Source organism: Furipterus horrens, unplaced genomic scaffold (genome assembly GCF_987537825.1).
Source record: "Furipterus horrens unplaced genomic scaffold, mFurHor1.1.pri manual_scaffold_15, whole genome shotgun sequence".
NCBI classification, from domain to species: domain Eukaryota; kingdom Metazoa; phylum Chordata; class Mammalia; order Chiroptera; family Furipteridae; genus Furipterus; species Furipterus horrens.
The window spans coordinates 17,747,727-17,773,432 of record NW_028327185.1 but is presented as its reverse complement, the minus strand read 5'-3'; the positions used below and the strand labels follow the sequence as shown (position 1 = coordinate 17,773,432).

The 25,706-nt window shown below is 48.1% G+C and overlaps 1 protein-coding gene across 1 annotated transcript in view; it reads right to left on the bottom strand.

The window, feature by feature from the left end:
• LOC149992466 (polypeptide N-acetylgalactosaminyltransferase 2) overlaps positions 1–25,706 on the bottom strand; it is a 167,394-nt gene that overhangs the window by 37,599 nt on the left and 104,089 nt on the right. The window contains exon 3 of the mRNA XM_090263268.1: positions 16,121–16,274. Within this exon, the coding sequence (XP_090119394.1) occupies positions 16,121–16,274 (154 nt within the window). The remainder of the gene's footprint in view (positions 1–16,120; positions 16,275–25,706) is intronic.

Genomic DNA, 25,706 nt, shown 5'->3' with positions numbered 1-25,706 from the left:
AATGGGAGTTGCAGATGGAACAAAAAGAAAAAGAAAAAAAGAAGAAAGCTAAATAGCTATTGTATAATTTTCATTTAATTAAAACCCAGCTAATAATCCTCCAAACAGTGATAATGGCATAATATTCCACCTAATCAAACTAATTTCTGATCAGTCCTAATAGCTAGAGAGCTAATTTTACAGAGGTCTTTTAAAATTGAAGAGAACCAAATCCTAAGCTATTTAAAAACCTCTGCAGGACCCATCTGAAATTAAGCTTCTTAAGACTCTTGTTGGCAGGAGATTTGAATAAGCCCCATTAATCTGCATAGGTTTGTCTCACTCTGAGGAAGGATTAGTCTAAAGCAGTCCTGCATCCTGCAGGCTCCTGCATCTGCACTGCATATGAAACAGAAGCCGGTGCTAAAACAAAATATTTACCCTCCAGAGACACAAGCAAGGGGAGCCTCTCCTCCTGACTGCACTCCCTTTGAAGTCCCTAATCTCCACCCAAGCCAAGAGTTCCAGAGGGAAGAGCACACACGCTCAGGGCAAAAGCACAACCCAGGAGCGCATTCTTCGCCCGGCCCACACTCCACGCGTCGGCATGGGCCTCGGCATCTGCCCCGAATCTAGGAGCACCCACCCGAGGGGAAACGCCAGGTTTCCACCGCCAATTTCAGCAGCACCGTTTGACAGAATAAAACGGTTCCTGCTTTCAAAGAGCATCTACAGACACTAAATTTTAACTGAAAACTTTTTCAGGACTCAAGAACTATTGGAAGTCAGGGCAATAACAGGGTTGGATGAAGCCTTCTGGGCTTCGGGAGACCCCCACAAGCACTGTGGCAATCACCTCCTGCTGCCCACGTAGGGGTGGTGGCGGGAGTGGAGTCCATGCAGAGGGAAATGGCGCTTTAAACCTTCAGTCCCCCCGATACTGGGCAAAAGCTGTTCTCTCAGGATGAGAGACAACATCAGACAACAATAACCACGTACTCCGTTTCTGCCCCCTCGCTTGTTCACCAGAAAATGAACCCCCAACAGCCCGGGCCCGGCTACACTACTCTCTGCCTCCTGGGGCCACCGTCTTCCTCCCTGAGACATGAACTCTGCTTTCCAAGTGGTAGAGTGATCAGTTTTTATCATCACTGCTCTGTGAGAGATGTGTTCTCCTTGTACCTGCTCCCTACTGTCCCTAGGAGTTAATCCTTAAGAGTACCCACTCTTTGGGTTTATTCGGGCAGGTGCCTTTCATTTCTCCCTACATCCTTCATTCAGCCCTCCCCACAAACTCGGGCCAAATGATGAAATTTGTGGCCACTTAACAGCAGTTCTGACTTTTCAGAGCTGCAGAGGAAAGCTGTTAAGGCTGGTGCTGGTGGAGCACCCTTTTCAGGGATACAGTCTGCTTTCTCTCTGCTTTGAGCTGTTGTACAAAGCTCAGCTTTTCACTGAGTGATACCGTCACTAGTGATCAAAGGTTGCGTTGCATCCATTTCCTCACAAGGCTAAAAGGCAAACAGATGGTCTTGTCACTGGATAAGTATAAGAAGGTAACCTGAGGCAGAAGAGTCACAATCTTACGGCATCCCTCGGCCCTGGCCTATCAACGTTCCAAATGGAGCACGAACACACAGCATCTGTCTGCCCCGACTTGTTCACATTCTCTCCAAGCAGGATATTTGTTTGGTCCCTTAAACCTACTCATGTCAAATGTAACATTCTTTGGGAATCTTGGGGAAGAAAATCAACTTTCAAAAATAACAGAATGGTATGCTACGGTGAAGAACGATAAGGTTGATATATGCTTCCTGGACATCGATAGTTACTACACTTATGTTCAGTCCTCTTACTATAGTTCTGTGGCATGCCTTCTTTATATGCCTGAAGAAGGTTATACCCTTCTTGGTAACACAAAAGTCATCCCCCTCTTACTCTTGTCCTACAGATTTTATTGTAGGAGAACTGCCGAGCCCCAGAAGTGAGTCTTGATTGGCCTAAGACAAACTCATCTGGCCAGTCTCCCGCACAAGCACAAACAGCCGTGGCTTAGTTCTGGCCCACGGGTTATAACAGAAAGTCGGCTGGGCAACTCCCAGAGCCTTCCTTTGCTGATAAAAGCACAGACTCATTAAAGCAAAGGCCACTTCTAGCCCCTTTGCATCCGTCTGGAAAGTGACACTGATGCACAGAGCTATGGCAGCCTTTTTGCAACCATATAAGGCTAAAAAGGAATGAGGCTGGAAAACAAAATGCTGAAGACAGTGAGAAAAGCAGAGCGCTCCCATTCCGCTGAGGCAGCGTTAGTCACCTCCAGACTTATGTGGAAATAATTTAATAAAACGGCTTAGAGTATCCTAACTGACACGGCATAATAAACGAAAACCAGAATGGCTTCAAGCATCTCTGTGACAACACTAAACAAAAAACAATAAAATTACATATACAGAGTTTCAAGGCTGGGGAGGGGGGCACGCCACAGAAATTCTATGCATGCAAACTCATGATTCATGCACGAAAGGAATGGAAAATAATTCTCAGATGAGCAAGCCCAGAAAGGATTTCAATGAAACCATTTGAAGATTAACTTGCTCTTAGAAATAAAAAAAGAAAAAAGAAAAACAAAAAGAGCAAGAACTCAATTTATGGCATAAAATGGTAAAATGCATTAAAAATATTTCAGTTGTACGGAGTTGTGTAAATATGGTTATGCAAATAAAGTTTCTTTAAAAATAATTGTATATTTTAATTATATAAAAATATTTTATTAAATACTTATGCAAAATATAATTTTAACAATAATCTGTGCCTAATTCAATACATCCTGTTTTATTCCTGGAAATAAACCAACACTCCATTCATTATCAATGTTTTCTACTGAATTTTCATAAACATAAAAATTTACAAGCCAAATCAGATGTAGAAAACAAACTTTCTTAACTACTGGAGGAAAAACATAACTAATAAAAAAAAACGACCAGTAAAGTAAAACACAACATGTTTTTGAGTAAGAGAAGAAGCAAGGAAGCATCGAAATTAGAATTACATAAAAAATTAGATGGCAGACTACACATTAAAATAGCTAAGTGTCTATTACACTTCAGACTGTCGGACTGGCCTAAAAACAAAAATACAATACTCAATTGCTTAAAAAAGACAAATCTGAATCAAAATGACACATACACACCAATTCAAAAGAACCTATGCACCCCTATGTTCATAGCAGCCCTGTTTACAATAGCCAAGTGCTGGAAACAACCTAAATGCCCATCTGTAGATGAGTGGATCAAAAAAGTGTGGTACATTTACACAATGGAATACTGTGCAGCAGAGAGAAAGAAGGAACTCCTGCCATTTGCAACAACATGGATGGAACTAGAGAGAATTATGCTTAGTGAAATAAGCCAGGCAAAGAAAGAAAAATACCATATGATATCACCTAATACAGGAAACTAAAGAACAACACAAACAAACGAACTAAATAGAACAAAGAGCAGAATAGCCGTCAATAGGGGGGAGGTGAGAGGGAGAGAAGGGGGATAAGAAAGGGAAGGGTTTAGTCAAAGAACGTGTATAAAAGACTCATGGACATGGACAACGGGGAGGGATATGATTGCGGGAGAGGGGGTGGGTTGGGTGGGGGAGAGAAATTAGGGGAAAAGGGGACAACTGTAACTGAAACACCAAAATTAAAAAAAAAAAAAAAAAGAGAGAGAGAGAGAAAAAAAAAGTATATTTTATTGATTAAAAAAAAAAAATGACACATACAAAAAAGAAAAAAAGCCCTGGCTGGTGTGGATCAGTGGACTGAGCGCCAGCCTGTGAACCAAAGGGTCGCTGGTTCGATTCCCAGTCAGGGCACATGCCTGGGTTGCAGGACAGGTCCCTGGTTGGGGGTGTGCGAGAGGCAACCACACATTCATGCTTCTCCCCTTCTCCTTCTTCCTCCCTTCACCTCTCTCTAGAAATAAATAAAATCTTTAAAAGGCTTCCTTGACAATTAGAAAAAGAAAGAAAAATAAAACACAAAATACATCAAGAATAAGCAAAATAAAGTAGGAGATTAACATTATGGCAAAAAGGAAAAACATTAGATGCAATTCCAGACTGTAATTTTATGTTAATAAAGGTATAATCTGTAATGGATATATAATTCCTGCTTCCCAAATCACAGTATTCAAACATACCAAGCAGAAACTTAGAAAAAGCAAAAACTCATAAAATTGGAGCAGAAGCTTCAAATTCTCCTATCAAGTGGACGTTAGTCAGGATCAGGAGGTTTTGAATGCAATTAATCAGGTTGCTTAACATGTAAATTTTGAGCTTTGAAACAATTATAGACACTACTAGCTTTTCAAAAAGCCCCACCAATTATTTACAGAAATGAGAAGTCAATACTGTGGCCTCAGGGTTGGGCTGCAGCTATTTAACCTCTGCCAATGCCTAGTGATGCACCTCATGGAGTCTCAGTTTCTTCATCTATAAACAACAGAGGCAACAGTAGGGGAACCTACTTTGCCGGGCTGTTGTGGGAATTATGTAAGTAATGCACTTGAAGTACAGCGTCTGGCACAAAAACTTTATTGTAGGTAGCATGCCACAAATAAAACCCTACATATATTCCAAGGAAAATCATCAAGCTGTAAAGTCTGCCTACGTCACACCAAAGTGAAAGAAAAAAAAATTTAAATAAAAAGGAAAAAAAATCTATCTAGAGTTAAAAATACCTGAATTCCCCAAGAGTTTAAGTGAGGGACAGGGGAAGGGTATGACAGAGACAGTCTCTGTCCCCAAGAAGCTCATTAAATGCCTGGATAGAGTGTGTGCACCCAGGAAGGCTGGAGGAGAGTGGAGAAGATGGTGAACGAAGACAGAGAAACCAACGCCGCATGTTTGGAGCCTGCCAGCCCCGCCCGATGCACCCCTGTTCAAAGTCAGGAGGGAGATGAGCGAGTGGGTGGAAGAGGCGGGGCCTTCACTGCAGCAGGTGGGTGAGGCGGGGCGGGGCCTTTGCTGCAGCGTGTGGTGCCAGCATGGGAAAACGTGAGTCTGGGAAGATGCACATGACCTTCGGCCTTCTGAGGGGCGATGCCCAGGACAAGCCCCAGAGTGGCAATGAAGACGGTGCTATCTGGGGGGATGCCAGAAGGACCGACAGGCAGCCCAGGCCTGCCCTTACTGATGACCAGATCAGACCACAGGGCACTGCTTCCCTCCGGCCCTGGCAACACACCGCCGGCCTGTGTGTGCCAAGAACAACAAGCACCGTGGCCTTTGCGTTTAATGTAAGAGAATTTCTATAAAAGAGTCACCAGCGGGAAGAAGATGTTGGTTTTAGGGGTCACAGCATAGCAGCTGAAAGGAAATCAATGGTCATAAATAAGAAAAACTCTACAGATAGCAAACCTATTATCACTGAAGCCTATCCTGGTGTTCAGAAATACCATGTTTAATAAGATGCATTCAGGGAGAGATAAAAAGTGGTTTTAAATATCATTCCTAAGTGTTATACAGTCCCAAATGTGTAGCTTCTACCCAGGCGTGCCCCCTGAAGTCTGGATTTTTATATATCTCCACTGGCCCTCTTGACATTTCCTCTTGGACCACAGGCTCCCTCCTCCTCTTTCCGTTGCCCTAACAACGGCTGATATTCATGGACTGCCTACTATGCGCCAGCTGCATGCTCAGTAACTGACAAGTAGGCCCTGTAACCTGAAAATGCTGCTTTTTTCAAGTTCTTCAGAGAAGTCCCAAATAATCTCAAACTATACTCTTTCAGAAAAAGTAAAATACACAGCCTGAGAAGCTGAAGCAAATTTTATACTGTTTGATTATTTCCTAAAACATACAAAACCCTTCCATTCATTAAAAGAGAATTTTTTAAAACGGTTACGTGGCCCCTGGCAGCAAAGAAGCAATGGTTAAGGGCTAAAACAGGATGGTTTGGTCAGCCCAAAGATCGGTCTTGTTTACCAAGTAACCCTCTGATGATCCCGTTTTTCTTGCGCTGATTTCTTTCTGAGATAGATGGGGTCACTGTTTCAAAGTTATTTCCTCAACTGCTTTTGGTCAAGGACAACACCCTTCAGTGCTGTGCAGCAGTGGGCAGACCCACCTAACCCTCAAAGTAACAGAGGCCTTCACAAGGGAGGTGTATGTAAGGCCAGCCCTCAAAGTCACACATGTATCAAGAGCGAGGCTTAATACTGGGTTGGCCAAATAGTTTGTTTGGTTTTTTTCCATACGATGGCTCCAGTAGAGCTTAGTTGTCTTTAACTTCATTCAAAATAACTTTGTTAGAGTGTATTGTGACAGCTGTCATATCAGTGTTCAGTTAAAAATAAAATTATCAAAATTGGTGAATATTTTTGTGTAGCCATTTTAATACTGAAGATGGAAGAAATAAGAAACATTTTTGGCATATTATGCTTTATTACATATTTCAAAAAAAGGTAAAAACACAACTGAAATGCAAAGAAAAGATCTGTGCAGTTTGGAGAAGGTCTGTGACTGATTAAATGTGTGGAAAGTGGTTTGCAAAGTTTTATGCTGGAGATTTCTCACTGGATGATGCTCCACGGTCGGGTAGACCAGCTGAAATTGATAGCAATCAAATTGAGACAATAATTGAGAACAATCATTATACCATGTGAAAGACAGCTGACATACTCGAAACATCCAAATCAATAAAGTTATTGGTGAAAGTGAAAAATGTGTCATTTATTTTATGGGAAAAACTAAATGGACTTTTTGGCCAACCCAAGAGAACAACAGTTGCTTCTTCAAAGCTGATGTCACATTATACAGCTGCTGGTCACATATGAGGGGGGACTCCAAAAAACCCAGGGATTTATTTATGAAAAGTTGTGCATTTATTCTTACACGTTTAAACTTCAGTCACTTTCAAAGTACTCTCCATTTGATGCAATATACCTATTGAGATGTTTTTTCCACTGCTCAAAACAGTTGTCGATTTTGATGTCTTCTAGTGCTTCTGCCATTTTTTGTTTCACCTCGTTCTCACTGGCAAAATATTTGCCTCCGAGTACTTTTTTTCATCCAGGGAAACAAACAAAAAAAAATTGCTCAGGGCTAGATCAGGTGAGCAGGTAGGTGGGGCATGGGAGTCATGCTCTTTATGGTCAAAAACTGCTGAACACCTTGAAGAGTCTTCAAAAAACACTCACTGAAGCCAAACACAGCCTCTCACAATAACACCAGCTGGCATACTGATACAGATGGGTTCCTGGAACACTCGCCTGTTGGAGGAAGCCTATACTCCAAGGGGCCTGCCCTCATACAATACCATTAATAGCATAATAAACTGTATTTGTGTTGTTGGCTGCAGTTTATGAAGTCCTTTCATAGATTATCTGAGCCCAATAACAATGTGTAAGATGGGCAGGGCAGGCATTGTGACTGTTTTGCAGGGTGCAGGGAAATTATTTTGACCTCAGTCTGGGAGTAAGTGGTAGAGCCATTCACAAAAGCTATGCCTCCCAACTTCAAGTGCACTGATACTTCTATTTAATTTCATTTGGGACCAACATCACTGTGCAGAGCAAAATTTATAAACTGTGAACTTCACCCTGGATTTGAATTCCAAATAAAACACTCAGGTTTTTTCTTACTCTCAGTGACAATAAAGTTCCTTGTTGCAGACCAGCTGACCCACTGAGAGTAACTAGGAATTTTGGCTAAAACACACCGAAGAATTTATTTGCAGGAAATGGAGAGTTAAGAAAGCAGCCAGGTGCTGCAGGGCGAGGTTCCAGGAAAGAAGAGAAGGCCCTGGGAGTAAGGCCGACACTCTTGGATCCTCTCCCCACCAGCAGAGCGAGGCAGAAAGGCAGAAGGAGCGGGGCACAAGTCGTGGGAAGCCACACGAAGCTTCTTCAGGCGCCCTGCGGCTGGGGGACCAGAACTGGAGTTCAGGGCTTGCCGAGGAAGAAGGGACTCTAACAGACACCTAAGGCTTCCAGGCAGAATCCCAAAGGAATACTTCCTAGTAGCAAAAGAGAATGGGAAACTCATCAGCTCTCTACAAAAGACCAAAACCCAGCTTTATATCAGCTCATTTCTGGACTTGATCAAGGTGACCTGCCCTATTTTAACTGCATGCCAGAGGGCAAAACACAATCCTCTTTGGAGGATGAAAACATCAGCTAGAGTCTTTAAACATCTCTATATTTGTTCATACACAATGAGATACAATAACTGAAATTATGAACTCAATAGATTCATTTAAATGCAGAACAGATATTCCAAGCAGAGGAACACCAGGGAACAGAAGGAAGGCCAACAGAATTGTATCTGGATTGCAGCACAGAGAATAAAACAATAAGTTAAAAATACAGAAATGAGCACAAGAGGAACAGAGGCCGTGTGGAAATACCTAACAAAGATGTAATTAGGGAGCCAAAAGGAATGAGGAGAGAAAATGGGGTTCAAGCAAAACTGATAAAATACATGAATCTACAGATCCAGAAAACCCTATGACCCTCAAACAGGTTTAATACCAAAAAAAAATAAATAAATAAAAATCTAGGTACATTGTAGTGAGGTTGCTGAAAACCAAAGAGAAAGAGCTGTCTTTAAGGCAGCTGGAGGGAAAAGTCAAAATGCCTTCCCAAAGCAACAATGAGACTCGAGTTAGTATTTCACCAAAAACAATGGAAGGCCAGAAGACAACTGAGTGGCAACAGAAGAGAGTGACAGTAACTGTCAGCTTGGAACTCTATATTCGGTGAAAATACTCTTCAAAAATGAAAGTGAAACAGAGATGTTTTCATAACGACCAAGGGGTCAGTCCACCAAGAAGACAATGGCAACTCACCAGCAAGCCTAAAACATAAAGGGCAGAGTTCAGAGTGGAATAGCCTGGAGGTGGTCAGTTACCCTTTCTAGGCTATGTAGGTGCCCCTGCACAGCAAGACCCTGAAAGACAAAGATGTTCATGTTCATCACTGTGTTCCCAGAGGACGGTGGGAAGCCAGGACCAAAGAACAGAGAAACACAATTACATTACGCATTTAGAACTATAACCCAGAGTTACAGCCAGCGAAACGGAGCCACACGGGGATTAAGCTCTGAAAATACATTTGCTAACACTTTTCAGAGGAGACCAGGCCCTTCAGAGATGTTAACAGACACAAACTGAATCTTTGCTCTCTAAGGCTATATTCTCTCCCAAGCTAGTACATTCTTTATTTTGAATGCAATTAAAGTCTGAAATGATCCAAAAGGGGAACATATAAAGGGAAAAAAAAATGAGTGGTCTGTTGCTGAAAACCCGGAGTTGGTTTTATAAACGCTAAAAACACGCAAAACAAACAAAACAGAAGAACACACTGATGGAAACTGGATGGCTCTGGTCTACACTGTACACCTGAGGTGTAGTTAGTCCTGGGGGTGAGCTGGTAGGGGCCCTGATAAAGTGAGGAAGAGTCAGCTGCTATAGCAAAGGGCCACCTTCGCCTGTCCAGGTTGCATGCAGATGCCGCACCTGCCAGCATTTCCTGCAGAGCGGGCAGAGGCCACATGGACTGGCACACAAGCGGCTGCCAAGGGAACGGAACCAGAGTGCACTCTTCCAGGACATTTCCTTGGTGCTCATGACACAAGAGAGAGAGAAACCGAACCTTGTCGCTTCTCAGTTTCCCAGGATTCTGCCAGCCTGGGGCCGGCAGGGATGCAATTTCTCTCAGAAGTCTGGCTCCAAGTTAGCAATACCCAGCACCTCTGCTTTTTCGCTGCATCCAGGCCTCATGCCAGACTCATGCTGGACAACCGGGTGTTATGAGACACTTCTGCAGAGTGGATGGTGAGGACGGAACTCTGAGCCATCAAGGTACTTAGCGCTCCAGTTCCTCCACGAACCGCCTTGTCCAACCTCGGGCCAGCATCTGAGCTCAGCTGCCCTGTCTGCCTCCCAGGCACGCGATACAACTTCACGGCTTAGCAATGGTAACATCCCCTGACTCCCCTGGGGTAAGGGCTCTAGATACAAGGTGGGACCTTAAGCATCCTGGCGGAAGAGAGACCAAATGCCTGCCACCCCTCAACATACTCCCAGTGCGATGCAAGAGAGAAGAAAAGCAGCCTTCGCCCAGCAAACCGGGGCCACGTCTCAGAGAGTGCGACTCTGGGGGAAGCTCCCGCACGTGCTGTGAATTCAGGGGCTTCTGGTAACTGGCGCAGAATGTCACCAGGATAATCTCCCTACTTACTCTGCAGGAGTGCTATGCAGATTAAATAAAAGTCACGCTTGTAAAAGACTCAGCGCACGGCCTGACACTGATAAAGTGTCCTATAGATGTCTTGGTACTATTATCACGGAACGAACTTTTAAGGTTTCCTGTTAGGCCCCAGTCAAACCCTCTGCCCCACCGGCCACACACAAGGCCATTTAAAGCTAGAGCAGACACGTGGGCCCCTGCTTCGTGGTCCCTCGTGGATGCCTCGGTGTGGCTCCTGTCTCCTACCCCAGGGCCCTGCACAGGGACATACGAGGTCGGTGCTGGGTCTGCTGGGCATGGAGGCCGGGCCTCCACATGCCTGAGCCCCGCTGAGCGGTGGACAGACAAGAAAGGCAGTTGTGTGTGTTTATAACACATCACATTCATAAGAAAAATGGAAAGTGAAAACAAAGCCAAGGGCCCCCAGAAATGAGAACCCCCCTCACTGCACCCACTAACTGTGGAGCAGAGACTCCCCTCCGAACAGAGTTTCTGGTTTCCCCAGGTTCTGCTCCCCTAAAAACAAGACTTGGGAGTCCCATAATAACCGCCTTCACCCCAGCTTCACTCCAAGGGGCTGCGTTTATGCTGAAAACTTTGTCTTGGCTTCAACAATGTTTACTCTTCCCCAGGAACAACGAGCAGTTTGGGTTCTGTTTTTCCCTGCAACCCTTAATCCTGACCGGCCGCTCTTCTACAACCACTGACATCAACGCTGACACTCAGCGAGACTAAACAGCCCAGCCCATGGCTTCCATGCCCGGCCTCTTGCTGAAATGTTGTAAAAAAATGACAGAATTAAGTAAATAATGGCCCCTCGAGAGCTCTGATCTCTGTTTGGGCTACGTGAGAGCCAGACATTTTTAAAAAGTGGTCCAACAGAGTCCTTCAGTGATTCTTCTGAACGAAACAAAACCTTACAACTATAATTTATAAACGGAGCAAAAGCGGCATGTTCTTGATTTAGAGCTCGCCAGATAAACCCATTAGGTGTGTGATTTGAACAAACCTCTCCTAGAGGCTCTCTCGTGGAGACGCGATCGAAGCAGCCCTGTTGTCAGGAGCAATATTTCAGCTTCAGACACAAAAATGTTCCAGAGCCCTTCATTTTTAATTTAGTGATGAAAGGGAAGGTAGCAACGCAGGGAGAAACTTTCTAATAATTTAACTGTTGAAACCTGAATAAAATCTGTTCTTTTACCAGGCAGCTCTCATTTTGAAGGCGATAAATAAATAAATGAAAAGGAATGGTACTTGGCTGATGGGGGAAAGAAGAAAACAAGATCATGTTTTTCCTGCAAAGGTTTATTTGATTTTACTTACACAAACAATTTGAAAGTAAACCATCTCAAGCTCTCCCCAGCTGACAGAATAATATTCCATAAACTTCCCAGGTTCCACTCAATCTTTTTACTTCGCTTTCCTGTCAAAGACACTTCCAGGCAAAACAAAACAGAACAAAACAAAACACAACCCAACCCACCAAGCCTTCTGAATTGGATTCTGCAGGTGTTTCTCCCCTGGGGTCTGGGACCCACATGAAATCGTGGGTGACCACCGGTGCGAGGATGGGTCCCACAGGCTGGCCTTGGCTTTAAAGTCCCGGCTGAAGACCCCAGGGCTGCATCACCCAGAGCTCAGTCCTCGGGCCTCTTGTCATTCTGTCTCCTGCCTTGGGGGCGATGTCCAAACTCATGGGGTTAAATACCACCTGTATACTGGCCATTCCCAAATTTATATCTCTACCAAGGTCTTTCTCCTCAACACCAGACCCATACCAATCACCTATTAAACAGGTGCGCCTACCTTAGGTGCTTAAGGCATCCTGGGCTTAGCGTGTCCGAATTTTAACTCCTGATGTGCCCCCTACACCTGCTCCACTCCCAGCCTGCCCGTCTCACGCACAGTGACGCCATCGCCTCCCGTGTTCCAGCCACAGACCCCGGAGCCACCGGCATATCCTGCTGGCCCCACCTTCAGAGGGGCTCCAGACCTGCCCACTACCTCCTGCCAGGTCAACAACAACAGCTTCCCAAGGTGGAAGGGAGAAGAAATGGAGTCTGAAAAGCACCTTCAAAATTCCCGTGGGCTTATCTGCTTTCAGCCTTGATAATTTTTTTGAAACTTCGAATAACATTAAAGGAGGTAGAAAAGCATTTCTTTTCCGTTGAGAAGCTGTCCTTTCAAGAATGGGACGGGCCACCATCTTTTTCATTTCTAAGGGACTCAAGCATTTTATGCATGTCACACCCACTGTGACATGGCAGGCGTTTCTGTGCTTCCTGCTTCATGTAAATATTTTTTCTTGGCAAAATTTTTTTATACACTTAAAAAGGTAAATAAAACATAGCCCCCAAATGTACTATTTGTTCTGCTTTGCTCTCTCAAGGCTCGGAAGCCCGGCTCCTTGCATGTGTCCCGGACTGACGGCAAGGGTTGACTGTCACTGCATTGCCTTCCAGTCCTGGGAGGACACACACGCCATGTGTGACTTGTGGTTCACCTTGGAGTTCATAGGCTCCCTACTGCTTGAACGTCACCTCTCATTCTCCTTTACTCTTTTATCACTCTCAGTGTTGTTAATGATTGCTGGGCACTGTGCTTTAAAGTGACTCACTCCCTCAGCAAAGGGTTATTGACTGTGCCGAGTGCCACGAGTTACCCTGGATATCACGACTCACCACTCCAATGAGTAAAGGAGGATGAACATGTAAGTAAGGAAAACACACGGTGTGTGGATGGCGATAAGACTTGTGGAGAAAAACCAATCAAGGAAGAGAGAGAGGGAATGCTGGGAGGGGCCGGGGGCCTGCCCTCCACGCAGTCAAGGGGGGCTTCGCAAGGTGGCTGCTGAACCAGGTCTTGGGGGAGGGACCAGCCCTTGGGAACACCGTGCTCAACCCTCACAGTGACCTGTGGAGTCACGATCACCACCTCACGAACGATAAAGGCCATCGGATTAAGAACTGCAGAGTTTGGGATTCCTTCACAAGTGAAGACTGGGTTCTGCTGGGCAAGTATTCCCACAGGCCTACACGAAGGGGGACACTGCAGAGACCAAAAAACAGGGTATCCACATAGGAAGGTCAATGGCTTTAAAAGCTCTTCAGTAGAGAGCTGGGGGCAGGGGAAGTTCAAAACAGGCAACCTGATCTCTTGATCTAAAACTTACACCCTGAGGAAAGTACATTGGTTCCGTTCCAGGCATCCAACTGACTCTGGGAACTTCAATTTAGCCCAAATCCTTCAACCGTGGAAGGCATCCCAGCTGCTCCTTTAACACATGCAAATGAATGTGACAGTAGCTGGCACTAAAATTAAACCCACCTAAAACGCATCCCACCATGGGATGTATATTCAAACATCTGTTTGGACAAACTTCTATTTCAAAAACTGGAAAAAATATCTACATAGTTTTGGGAAGTTTTAAGGGACTTGCAACGGAGGCAGAGCCCCAGCCCCCACGCTGATGAGCCACAGATAGGACAGTTTCTCTCAGGTCTCAGGAAAAGTCTGGAAAGGACAAGCCATACAGGGAAACCGGCCCTTTCCACCAACCGAACAGTGAAATCAAACTCATACCATCTCATGAAGGTATAACTCCAAGCAGACGAGTCCCCTCACCGAGGAAGATTTCTGAGCTAGATTCTGCTAGAACTTCCGCCACTCTCCTGAGTTTTGGCCAAGCCCCTCTTCAAAGCCACACTGACCCTTTCTGGTCTTAGAGCAGTTGTTCCTAATCACCGGGCAAGTTACTGGCAACTGCAGGAGCCTCAGCTCCCTCTCTGTGCAGTGAGGACAACCTTGGTGTCCAGCAGCACACGAGGACAGTGTGAGCCGCCCCGAGGAGCACTTGGCATACATCAGGTGCAAAGTGCCCTGGGGAGGAACGGTGGTGGGGACACCGTGCCTGGGACCCTGTCCCCAGATATGCAGGCATGTACAAACCTGCAATCGCTCACACAGCTAAAGGGCTTTCAGAGAGTCCCAAGGGCCCCGCCTTGGCTCCCTGGGGTCTGTGGATTCCAGGTCAGCAGCCTCCACTTTAGATGAACATTCGACTGTGCTGACTGTAACCGGGAGTGCAAGATGGAGTTAAGCCGCCTTTAAGAAAAATGAATGGGTTACAGGAAACTTTAAACAAAAGCAATCTTCTGAACCAGACTTAGAAAAATAATGAGTTCCTAATAGTATGTATGATATATGTTCACATTTCCATCTTATGTTTCTTACATTAAAGATATCACACACACACGCTCACTCACTCTTACTTCCCTGTTCTGAAAGAACTGCAAGTCTACATGCTTGTGAGCTGCTATGGGGAAACGGCTGGCCAGGACCCGAAGGAAGCTGTTACGGAAGGAACCTGGCAGTTAACTGGCACCTACAGTGTTAGGGAAGGGCCATGAAAGTAAGCTATTAACTTATAAACCAAAGCTCATCTTTAACATGTGTTCACAGAGGCAGCTGACCCTTGAAGGACACTGGTTTGAACTGTGCGGATCCACTTCTATGCGGGTTTTTTTTCCTTTTCAATAAATACCTGTGCTGCTTTTGAGTCCGTGGATGCAGAGGGCTGACTGTGTACACTGACCTATGACATTTCCTACAGGGGACTTGAGCATTGGCGGATGCTGGTATCCACGGGGGTCCTGGAACCAATCTCTGTTGGAGACTGGGGGGCGATTTTAAGGTTTGGGGGAATCGAAAAGTTGTATGTAGATTTTTGCCTGTGCATGGTTCAAGGGTCAACTGTAATTTAGTTGGCTTTTTGTCTCTCTTCATCTTATCTACCTGTCAAACCCTGGACCACGCACCCAGAGAAACAGACCCCTGGCTGGTGCTCTGAAGCCTCGGCTGCCGGTCAGGGACGCGTCGCTGTCCTTCTCCCTGGGTGCCTCCAGTGCAGGCCTCCCCACTGCCGGGGGCCTCCCCTGACCCTCTCACTCCTAATTTGGAGCAGACTGCCCAGGACCCAGGGTGCTGTATGCCTTCACTTCCTGTCACCCCCCACCAGCTGCAGCAGATGATATTTTTGTGACTGAAAATGCAGGACCCAAGCACAGCGTCTGAGTCAGAGCCGATGTGACCCGTGCTCCGTTACGTGATGGATGGGTGACTCTAATAGTGACCTGTGAGCAGGAAGGCCTGCTGAGCACCCAGGGCCACGACTGCCCTCCACATGTGGCTCCTCGTCTGAAACAAAACTAACCCACTAAGGGCCCCAGGTGAACTGCCTCCCAGTCCAAGACCCTGAGCAGCAAGACTTAAAGGGACCGGGGAGACCCTACCAGGACAGAATGACTGGAGACCCGAGCTGAGCCGGAGAGACCCCGGTGCCCTCCACCCGCAGGTCCCTGGAGAACCCAAAGACGGATGCGGACAAGAGCCTTTGCCCGAGCACACAGGCTGGTGAGCCGTCATCGTCCCTCCTTCCCCGGCCACCTGCTCAACCCCGCACCTGCCCTGCCGGACTGCTCCTCCTCCTGCTCGTCCCTACGTACTTTTCCAACTTGAGCTGTCCCGATAAGCAAGAATACACATTTTCTCCCTTCCAATAAGGCCGTGAAGAATGGAAAATTAGGCTTTTTTGGTGAGTGGGCTTTAAAAATAACAAGCTATTGATCAGTGAACATGCTGGTTCCCATGCTCCGGCCAGCAACCCAGTCTTCGGCTACGCACGGGCATCTGAAAGACCAGAACCCGGTGCCACGGGGCTCTTTACTCCTGTGTGTGAAGTCCCATCACCATGCTCCTCAGAGATTTCCCTGGTTTTCCCCCCGGAAAGATACGACACATGTTCAGTTCCAGAGTAACAGACCAACGTTAGTGTCACAGTGAACGCTACTTCCTGGGCTGAGGGCGAGCAGCCCCAGGCCGACACCCAGCTGAGCACTTACTGGTCGTGTCTGGTGTCAGGTATGGCTCTGTCCATCCGCAGCTTATCACTTTCCACTTGGTTGAATTTGTTGCGGGCGTAGGGGTCCTGCCCGGAGCGGACCATGGTCCCTCCAACGTAAGCTTCCTGGTTGAAGTCCCGCCATCGCACTTTCCCTGCAAGGAGCACAGCAGAGGGTGTGGGACACAGGAGAGAGACCAGAGTGCCGGGCACACACACTCCAGTAACAGTGTCACGTCGTGAGCTGGCACCCAGGGCTGCCGGCTTGGACGAGTTTAACCAACACATTAGCTGAAAACAGCCCGAGCAGGCCGTGTCGTGCCTACAAACTGGAAGATCGAATGCTCAGTTTGTAACATGAAAGACAAAGACGTGGACCACAAGTGTTTGTCCAGTAAACAAAGTCCTCCACCTATCAAAGTACCCAGGAGTCTGGTACCGCTTATACTTTGTATAAAAGGAGATTATTATCTACTTCTGCCACCTTTTCAGGAAACATGGTAATGCCAAAAGCATTTCAGATGTGATGAAAAAGATAATGTACAAATTAAACAGCAGGTATCCTGTCACATAACACCAGGTAGCACAAAATAAATGTTTAAGCAAAAAATTACACTCTCAAACAACAGGATATCCAAACGCCCCTTGGTGAGACCTGCCCCGGGGGACATTTCTTGCAGCTGTTACCATGTCTGTCCCCATGAGGAGGTGAGTGAAGCCATTCCTGGCACACATACATCTGAGCACACACATTCTGGCACATACACATCCTGGCACAGACGTCTGAGCACACACACATCCAAGCAGACATACATCCTGGCACATGCATCAGAGGATACACGCATCCTGGCACACACACGTTCTGGCACAGACATCCGAGAACACACACATCTAACCACACACACATCCTGGCACACATACATCTTGGCACATATGCATCCAAGCACACATACATCGAGCACACACACATCTAAGCACATATGCATCCTGGCACATATGCATGCAAGCACATATGCATCTGAGCACACACGGATCAAGCACACACACATCCGAGCACACATGCATCTGAGCACGCTCGTCATGTTCTCTTCCGGAGTCTGGAGTCAAGGGGGCCTGGCCCATTCATGCCTACATTGGTCATGACTCAGTTGATCAGATTAGCTATTGCAGCTCCAGAATGCCACACACAAGGTTCTCTGAGACCCCAACACTGGACGAGGAAGTTTTTGCTAGGATCTGGGGTAGGAGCAGTATTGGCGGTCGGCTGGGACCTACAGGAGAGGGCTGCTGGTGGGGTGAGGCTGGACAAAGCCGGTGTTGTAAAGACAGAGCCAGAGAAACGAGGGAAGGCGCCGAGGCCCAAACAGAAGGGAAGAGCGGGAGGGAAGACAGACTAAGCCAAAGGGGAAAGCCAGGGCTTGGTGTCCGCCCAGGGTTTAAATCCTCGTTTACCAGTTGCTGCCTATGTGACCTTGGGCAAGTTACGCAGTCTTTGAAATTACATGTCCTAAAAATAAGTAAATAAGTAAATAAAGCAAGCAAGCAAGCAAAGAAAGGGTTTTTGTGAGGATTTAATGGCCTACTATGTACTGGTTCTATAGCTACAGCAAACTCAAACCAAACTGAAAGAAAGGGGAGTAGGGGGAGGAAAAGCAATAACCACGGCCTTGTCCCCAAGTGGTCTTAGGTGCTGTGAAGACACATAAGGCGTTAAGGGGTATGCAGTCCTGGGGTTGCTGCTTTGTATGGGGTGGTCTGGTAGGGCTTGTCTCGTAGGGGGACTTTGAGCAAACACCTGAATAAGGAGAGGGAGCGGCCAGGTAGCCGGCTGGGAAGAGCACACGGCATTACATGGGAACTGCAGTGCAAAGGCCCTGGGGCAGCAGGGAGCTCACTGTTCAGGAACCAGCCCAAAAGCCTTTTAACTCAGAAGAGTGTGTGATGTGCTGGTCAGAGATGCGAAGGCAGGGCCCCCGACAGTGGCTGGGAATAGGCAAATGTGGGGCAGCAGCTCGTGTGCAGCACGTCAAGTGTTGGGTGCACGGCCCTAGCATGTGCACCTACATACGTGCTTCCCCAGAGTGGTCCTTCTGCACACAAGCAAAAGAACATCATGCTCCCTTCTCCAGGGCAGAGGTGAGGAAAGATTCAGTTACACGTGACCTGCTCAAGACTGCAGCGGAGATTTTCTGTCCAAAAGCCCATCTGCTTCTTGTTACAACTGTCCCGCCAGGTCACCGCCCCCATCTCATCACAGCTGGTCACCATGGAAATGACGCTTGGGCCACAGAGGTCTAGCCACTTAAATGAAACAGCGGTTCCAAACCCCACGAGCTCCCTGGCCAGAGGACGAGCCTATGCCCTCGACAAATGTCTAGCTATAGGAGCCAGTGGAGCATCAGCATTTTCTTCCACCTCAAATAAAATGTTTCCAAAAACAGTTTTTGGAAACATGTTTTTCCTGCTAAGGCAACAGTAGAAATACTTCTTGATCCTGCACTCACCCCACCTTTCTGCCTTCACCCCCGTATCATGTCAGGGACAGAGAAGGAAAAACCACCCACCCGTGCTCCAGCGCACGCGGCCCCTCCTCCTCGCCAGGGGAGCTGGGCCTCTCAGCCCCTCGCGGACTAACACAAAGCAGGAGCTTCAGCAAAAAGCTGTACCAGCCGCGCCGACCACAGAATCCGAGTGAGCTGCTTCCAACTAACTTGTTTAAGGGCCTAAGCACTCTTCACTGCAACCAGGGAAAAACCCAGGACTATGAAACCCCTTCCACAGCCAGAGGAAAGACTGCCACTCGAGACATTTCGCCTGCATTCTGCATATGCCCAGCTTGCCTCTCCCTGGAGAACCAGGGCAGGAAGAAGAGGGTTCCGTCTCAGCTGGTGGGTCTGCGTGCGGGAGGCGCGGGAGGAACAGTAACCACAGGGCCTCTGCTGAGCTCGGGGAGCCTTAAAGCCCCTCCCACCTGCCTACGCCTGGTGCTCCCTCTCCCCAACCCCTTCCTGGACTCAGACATGAGAACAGCAGAGCGTTCCACGGATGCCCCGTGTCAATCAGCTGTGGGGCGGGGAGTGTCCCTGACCTGGCCCCAAGCCACAGGTGCAGACAGGTGTAGACTACAGGCTAGGCATCGCGTTGGCTCCTGCAGGTACAATAAGCAAAGCGGACCAGATGCGCGCCCTGTGGAGGTCCTGTGCTAGAATGGCGGCGGCGGGGGTGGGGACAGGCAATAACATAATGACCACAGTAATAAACGTATCATTAAAAAGTGAGCTGAATGCTCTGATGGTGAGAAGTGTGGAACCACGGAAGCATCTGACACGTGAACCCAATCTCGATGGGGGCAGGGGAATCGAGGAGGGCTTCCTGGGGGAAGACATATTTGAGCTGAGTTCTGAACAAGGAGCAGGAGAAGCCCTTTGTGACTTTGCAGGAATGCCATCTTTCTTCACCCTGTAAAGACCGACTGAGAGGTGCCCCCCACCCAGTGATCCTTCCTTCTGACACAGGACTGTCTTCAACAGGATTCTTGTGGGCCCCGCTTCGCCTTGTGAATATTTTCCCAAGGCACAAAAACATTTACTGGAGACAGGTTATAAATGGTTTTTCTTCATAAAAGCTTAGCAGTATGTTAGAGAACAGCAGGGACTTTCACACACATTTGACTATGACATACATTTTCTATCACATCCCAGATGTTACAATGCAAACATACACGCACAGCTAAAACGAAGGTTTCACCGTTACTATGTGTGAACAAATATATTCTATTTTTTTTACACGAGTCTGACTCATGACACTGGCTTCACACACTAATAATGGGTCACAAGCCATAATTTGAAAAACACTGGGATAAAGAGCCATTATTGAAATCAGTTGCGTGCGTATTAGATAGACTTGCTGGGGTTGGAGCTCCACGCACTGCCCCACCCCCAGCTCCCCGCCAAGAGGCAGGGAAAGCAGAGAGCAGGGTCCTCACAGGGAACAGATGCCCCAATCCGATCGCAGGCAGAAAGGGAAGCCGCCGACATACATGCAACTGAAAACTGGACAGACGTAAGTAAGCGTGTGGAGAGGACCAGTCAAAACATTAGCTACAACGTGTGAATACACTGACTTAAAAAAATAACACTCACAAGTCATCCCGTATTTCTATCACCTCTTTTAAATTTTTAGAAAGCACAAGAGAAATTAAGAGCATTAGAAAACAAAAGGGCATGAAAATCCAGTGCAAAGGGACGTGGCCACGCAGAGGCAGTGGGTGGACAATCCCGCAAAGATCGGAGACTTCACACGAGAGGGCGGGAATGAGCTCCATCATCCGGCGGCAGGAGAACAGAAACGTGTTTCAACAACACAGGAGCAGACAGTGACATTACTTCCCTAAGAGGGGCTGCACAAACGGCGCGCTTCTTAAATGAGGTTATGAAAATACTGTTGGTGAAGTTCATTTTCAGGAGACAGACTCCTCTGAGGAGGAGGAGTCATGTGACCTCCTGAGTGTGGAAACCCAATTCTGTAAAAAATGAGGTGCCCACTGCGCAGGCAGGACAAGCCACCTGCCTGTGACCTCGTGCCAACCTACTGGGGTGGGACTGAGCACCCGGCCCCATGCCAGCCAGCTCCGCTGAGGTCCCCTGTCCCTTTCCACGAACACATGTGGCAGGGCCAAGTCTCCCTGCCCTCTGGGGTCACACCTCCATCCTGCAGAGCAGGAGGGGCCGGACTTCCTGTTTCGTGGCTAATTCTCACCCTGAGGACCCAGCACCTTCGGTGCACAGTGCACAAACACTTGGGACCCACCAACTACCAATGGCCTCGTCCGGGGCCTAAGGCACCCAAGGCTGGTCGTTGCAAAGCACCCCACACCCTGAGAGCACAGCTTAGCACCGGCTCTGGGAGACAGCCTCTCTGCTGCTGATACCGTGTCCGGGAAACGCTCCTGGCCCTCCTTCCCTTCATCTGCAGACAGGTTCTCTCGGGTCCTTCTCCCCACTGACAAGTCAACTTGCCAGTCGGAACACAGGGAAATGGCGGCGTGGGGTTCTAACAGTGGGCCCAGGCCAGTGCCCGAGTCACAGCTGGGACTCAGAGGACCAGACGGGCCCCTGGCAGCTGGCCGTCACAGGACACAGGTGGAGGGGCAGCTGACACAGCTCTCCCAGGAAGACACAGGGCTGCAGGCCCCCGGCTTTCTAGTCTGTATGGAATCAGAGTAACGTGCCACCTTCTGAGTCATTGAGACAGCAAAAGTCAGTCCTAAGCCACTACCACAGGAAATTAAGGGACCTTAGCAGGCAGAACTGGCCACCTGCAAACACAATCATCCCCACCTGGCTGACGTGAGCCTCTACACCTCTTACTCTGAAGGGTCGCTGGGAGCTGCTGAGCCCACCAGGACCCTCCAAGGCCTCCAGTCGGGGGTCACACCTCTGAACCTAATCCTGGGAAATGAGTGGCAGGCACTGGAGTGGATTCTCACCACCTTCCGGAGGGTCCTGTGAGCATCTGTCCAGGTGAGCAGGAAACCTGTCCAGGTGAGCACAGGCAGGAGCATGCAGGTGCATTGAATTTACACCCCATTTGTTGCCCACAAGCCCCTCCCCTTCTCACCCTAAGTGCCTGAGGAAGAGAGGGGAGCAGCGGAAAAGTTAGTCTGCACCTGTCAATCCATTCCCATCTGCTGTTGCCAGGGAAAACCTGGAAAAAATAACACTTAGCCTGCTTCAGGCAGGGGACACGTCAGGCAGGGCACACTTCAAAGCGGGCAGGGAAGGGGGGTCCTTGGTGCGGTATCAGGGATGGCGAGAAGAGCGGACCGCCTGGGCCCAATGGGAGAAATGGAAGTTCTAGAGGCTGATTCTGAGACCAAATCCATTTTCCTACCAGCCGTCTCAAGAATGCCGAGGCCCCTCAGTTTCTTGTTTGAGCTGCTTTTGGAATTTCTTAGGAAAGAAAGGTGCCTTAGCAGTCCTGGGGCTGAGACACCCCAGGAGTGTCCAGAGGCAGGAAGACCCCACTCCGCATGCCCTGGGCGCCTCCCTTCACCCTTTGCTCCTGGCCACACACCACCCTGGGGGCCAGCAGGGCTGCAGGACCTTCCGAGGCTCCGGACATAGATGGCATCCTGCTCTGAAGGGGCTGCCCTGGGAAGGCAGGTGTGCGCTGCACACGGCGGGGACTCTACCTGCTCATGTCCGGTGGGCTCCGGACCCCATCCTCGCACAGCCTTCGGCATCTGTTCCTGCTGACACTCACATCACCTCGGGGAACTCCTGACTTCACAGCACAGCTGTTCCATTTCGGACGTGCACAGACGTGTGGACTGCTGTTTGGAGCTTCACTTCAGTTCCACCCACTTACAAGTGAGTTGTCAGCCACAGGGTCTGCATGGAGGCTGCAGGCAGGCAGCCCAGGTGTGAGGGCCAGGAGGCCCAGCTGCTGACCTGCAGGGTCAGGTGCTGGCTCAGGTGGGGGTCCTCAGTGCCCCTGGGGACAGTTTCCAAGGGAAAGCCCATTCTAGGCTCCTGACAACTGATCCTCAAATGCTCTTTTGGAAAAGATGCTTTGATAATCAGGGAACTGTTTACATTTGAAAGACTGGTTCCATTACAATTGAAATAATGCTCCATTTCCAAACAATGTCATCTCTTCCTTATGATTTTTGTTTTTACTAAACCTCATGTTTAAAAAAGCAATAATGCATATCTATGGAGATGAACCTTCAGAGGATTAACACCACAAACATATGGGAACCCAAGTGCTCAGAGACACTCACGTGGTTCTCAGATGAGAGATCACTCGGGTGCTGACATCTGCGCCTTAGGAGACCTTGTACCACACCTGCCACCACCCGCAGGTGCACGGGGGAGGGAAGGCGCCTTTGCTGCTGCAGGTCCCCTGGGGCTGGGCAGCAGGAGAGGCAGGATTCTGCTCTGGTCTCACTCAGACACCCCCCCCCTCCCCGACACACACCCTGCCTGGCCCCGGGGAGGAGACGTAAGCAAATTGAAAGCTAGCCAGTGTAAGACAGAGCAGTCTCTTCTGGGAAAGTAGCCAAGAAGGGAAACAGAATATATTTTAAATCAAAGGACAAAGCTCTCAGATTTATTTCAGCCTCTTGGTTGATGTCCAATTGAGTGCAACTTTACTATGCTTAAAAAAAATTCCTAATATTCTTCCTCTAAAAGGTCACAGTGCTATACAGCATGACAGAGAAACTAGGATTACCAACAAATATATCCATTTAAGTGACAAAGACATGTAAATACTCCTTTATTATTTGTCACTGAATCTGGTGAGACAGGAAACTTTGTTCACCTGTGAGAAACTGTCTCCTGAAATAAGGACTCCTACATAAGTCATTTTTCAGGATGAAAAAAGAGGAAATTCATAAAGTAGTTAAAAGCTGTTTAAAAGAAAATATAAGAAAAAATCAGATATTACAGGGTAAATACTCTTAATTTATGCAAAATTATTTGTGCCATAAAAATAACTTAAAAATACCCCAAACCAGCCTGGTTTGCATTATGAACTCTACACCTGGCTTGAAATCAAGGAATCATATATTTCTTTTCTGAAATTTAAATGGAAACTCTTCATTTTTCCTCTATGTGTGATAGTGTCTAAGTTTGGTGGTTGTACATGGTCTCTACCAATTTCCTATTTCGTAATGAACGCCAGTCAAAGCTTCACAGGGAACCTGCTACCCACAAATGAAGCTGATACAGGAAGGTGGAGAGAGACAGAGCATCTATTAACCAGCGGCCACGAGACAGCCGCCTCGGACAGGCCCCACCTGCACCGCACACTAAGGCTGTAAAAAACGCATTATTACTACCCCTTCCACTTTACAAACTGGGAAACTGAGACTTGGGAGTTAAACTATAAAGTGAGGGCAACACAGGCCAAACCCGGGCCTCTCTCCCCCCAGGTCCGCATCCTTCCGTTGTGGTGGTCAGCTCAGTGGGGAGCATTAGAGCGAAGCACCAAACAGCAACCCGCACGTCTGGGCGGGTCCCCTTCCCCTGCAAGAACCTCTCAAAGGGCGCCGGCTGAGGCCCAGCCATCCCCAGCCCCGACTGTCACCGGGGAATGCAGTCTCTGAGTTGAGGCCACGTGTCCCCCTCTTGAATGCTGACATCGTATGCTGGTGGAGTCAGAAGCAGCCAAGGATGTCATGTCTGTTACATATGTGTGAAAATCTCATTAAAACTGCCAACGTCCAGCCACTGCTTACAAGTTTCCAGTGCTGGGGGCTCATCCTTTCCAGAAGGGCCGTCTCCCCAGACAGCCGAGAGTCGGCACAGGGTTCCTCACACAGCAACAGCTGCCTTCCCTGTGACTTCCGCTCCGCAGTCTCGAACGGGAAGGAAACGATTCCACTTCTTCGGTATGGCCGCCTTTCAAGGAGCTGGGCATCGCCGTGCCATTTCCCCCGTCCAAGTCTGCAGATGCTGCTGCCAGCCCCTGCCCCGGCTGAGTCACATCACCCGGAACTCCTTAAGTGCACAGCATCCCTGAAAACCCTGTGCCCAGGTCAGGGGTGACGCGACAGCAGAGAGCGCTGCCTGCTCCCTGAACTGCTCCGGCCACTGGATTTCTACCAGTAAAGCTCCAGACGATTCCCCCGTAACGGCCCCGTCACACTTCTGGCCCGTGACCTGCTCCAGTCCGTGATTTTGCTTTCTTGCTTGTTGGATCGGGGGAGGGACAAAGGAGTATTTGTTTTTTAATGCTGGCTAGGGTGCAAGGAAACAGACCCCCTCTGGAAGAAAATTTGGCAATTACTATTAAAAAATCTGTAAACGTGTGCCTTGCCACCGATCCTCCTGTGATTTCACTTTTAGGAAGTTACTTCAAGGAAATAATTAAAGGACCTACAAAGTTTCACTTCTAAGGAGCCTGGTGGAAACCCTCGACATGTCATACAATACGAGGTAAGTACGTGAGCTCGTGGTTATGGGTAAGTTGCTGTCATTAACAATGCGGTCAGAGATATTGACATGAGAAGGGGTTTATGATATACAACCCTCAGAACAGGTAGGACAGCGTGGTACCGCATCTGTAAAGATGTCAGCGTAAGCAGCTGGTGGGGGTGGCCTGTCCTGAGGATCCTCGGGAGGAGGACGGAGCAGGGTGACCTCCTCCATGAGAGACATGGAAAGAATGTGGAGGGGCTGTCAGCAGAGGTGCGCGAGTGACTGCATTTCTCAGCTAACCCCCCAAATCCTCAGCAACGTTCCTCACGTAGTGAACTGCTTGGGTAGTTGCAAGATTAAATGTAGGATAAAATTCAGGACACGTGAACAGAGAGGCCAAAAGACTCAGGAGCTGTTTAAAAAGAAAAGAAAAGAAAAGAAAAGAAAAGGCCCTGGCCAGGTGGCTCAGTTGGCTGGAACATTGTCCCAAATAGCAAGAGGGTGCAGGTTCAATCCCTGGTCGGGTGTGTATGGGGGGCAACTGATCAACGATTCTCTCCCACACTGATGCCTCCCCCCCTTCTCCCTGAGTCATGGGGGTGAGTGTACTGGACACACGCTCAGAAATAGTCAGAGGAGCACACATGGAGAACCACAGTG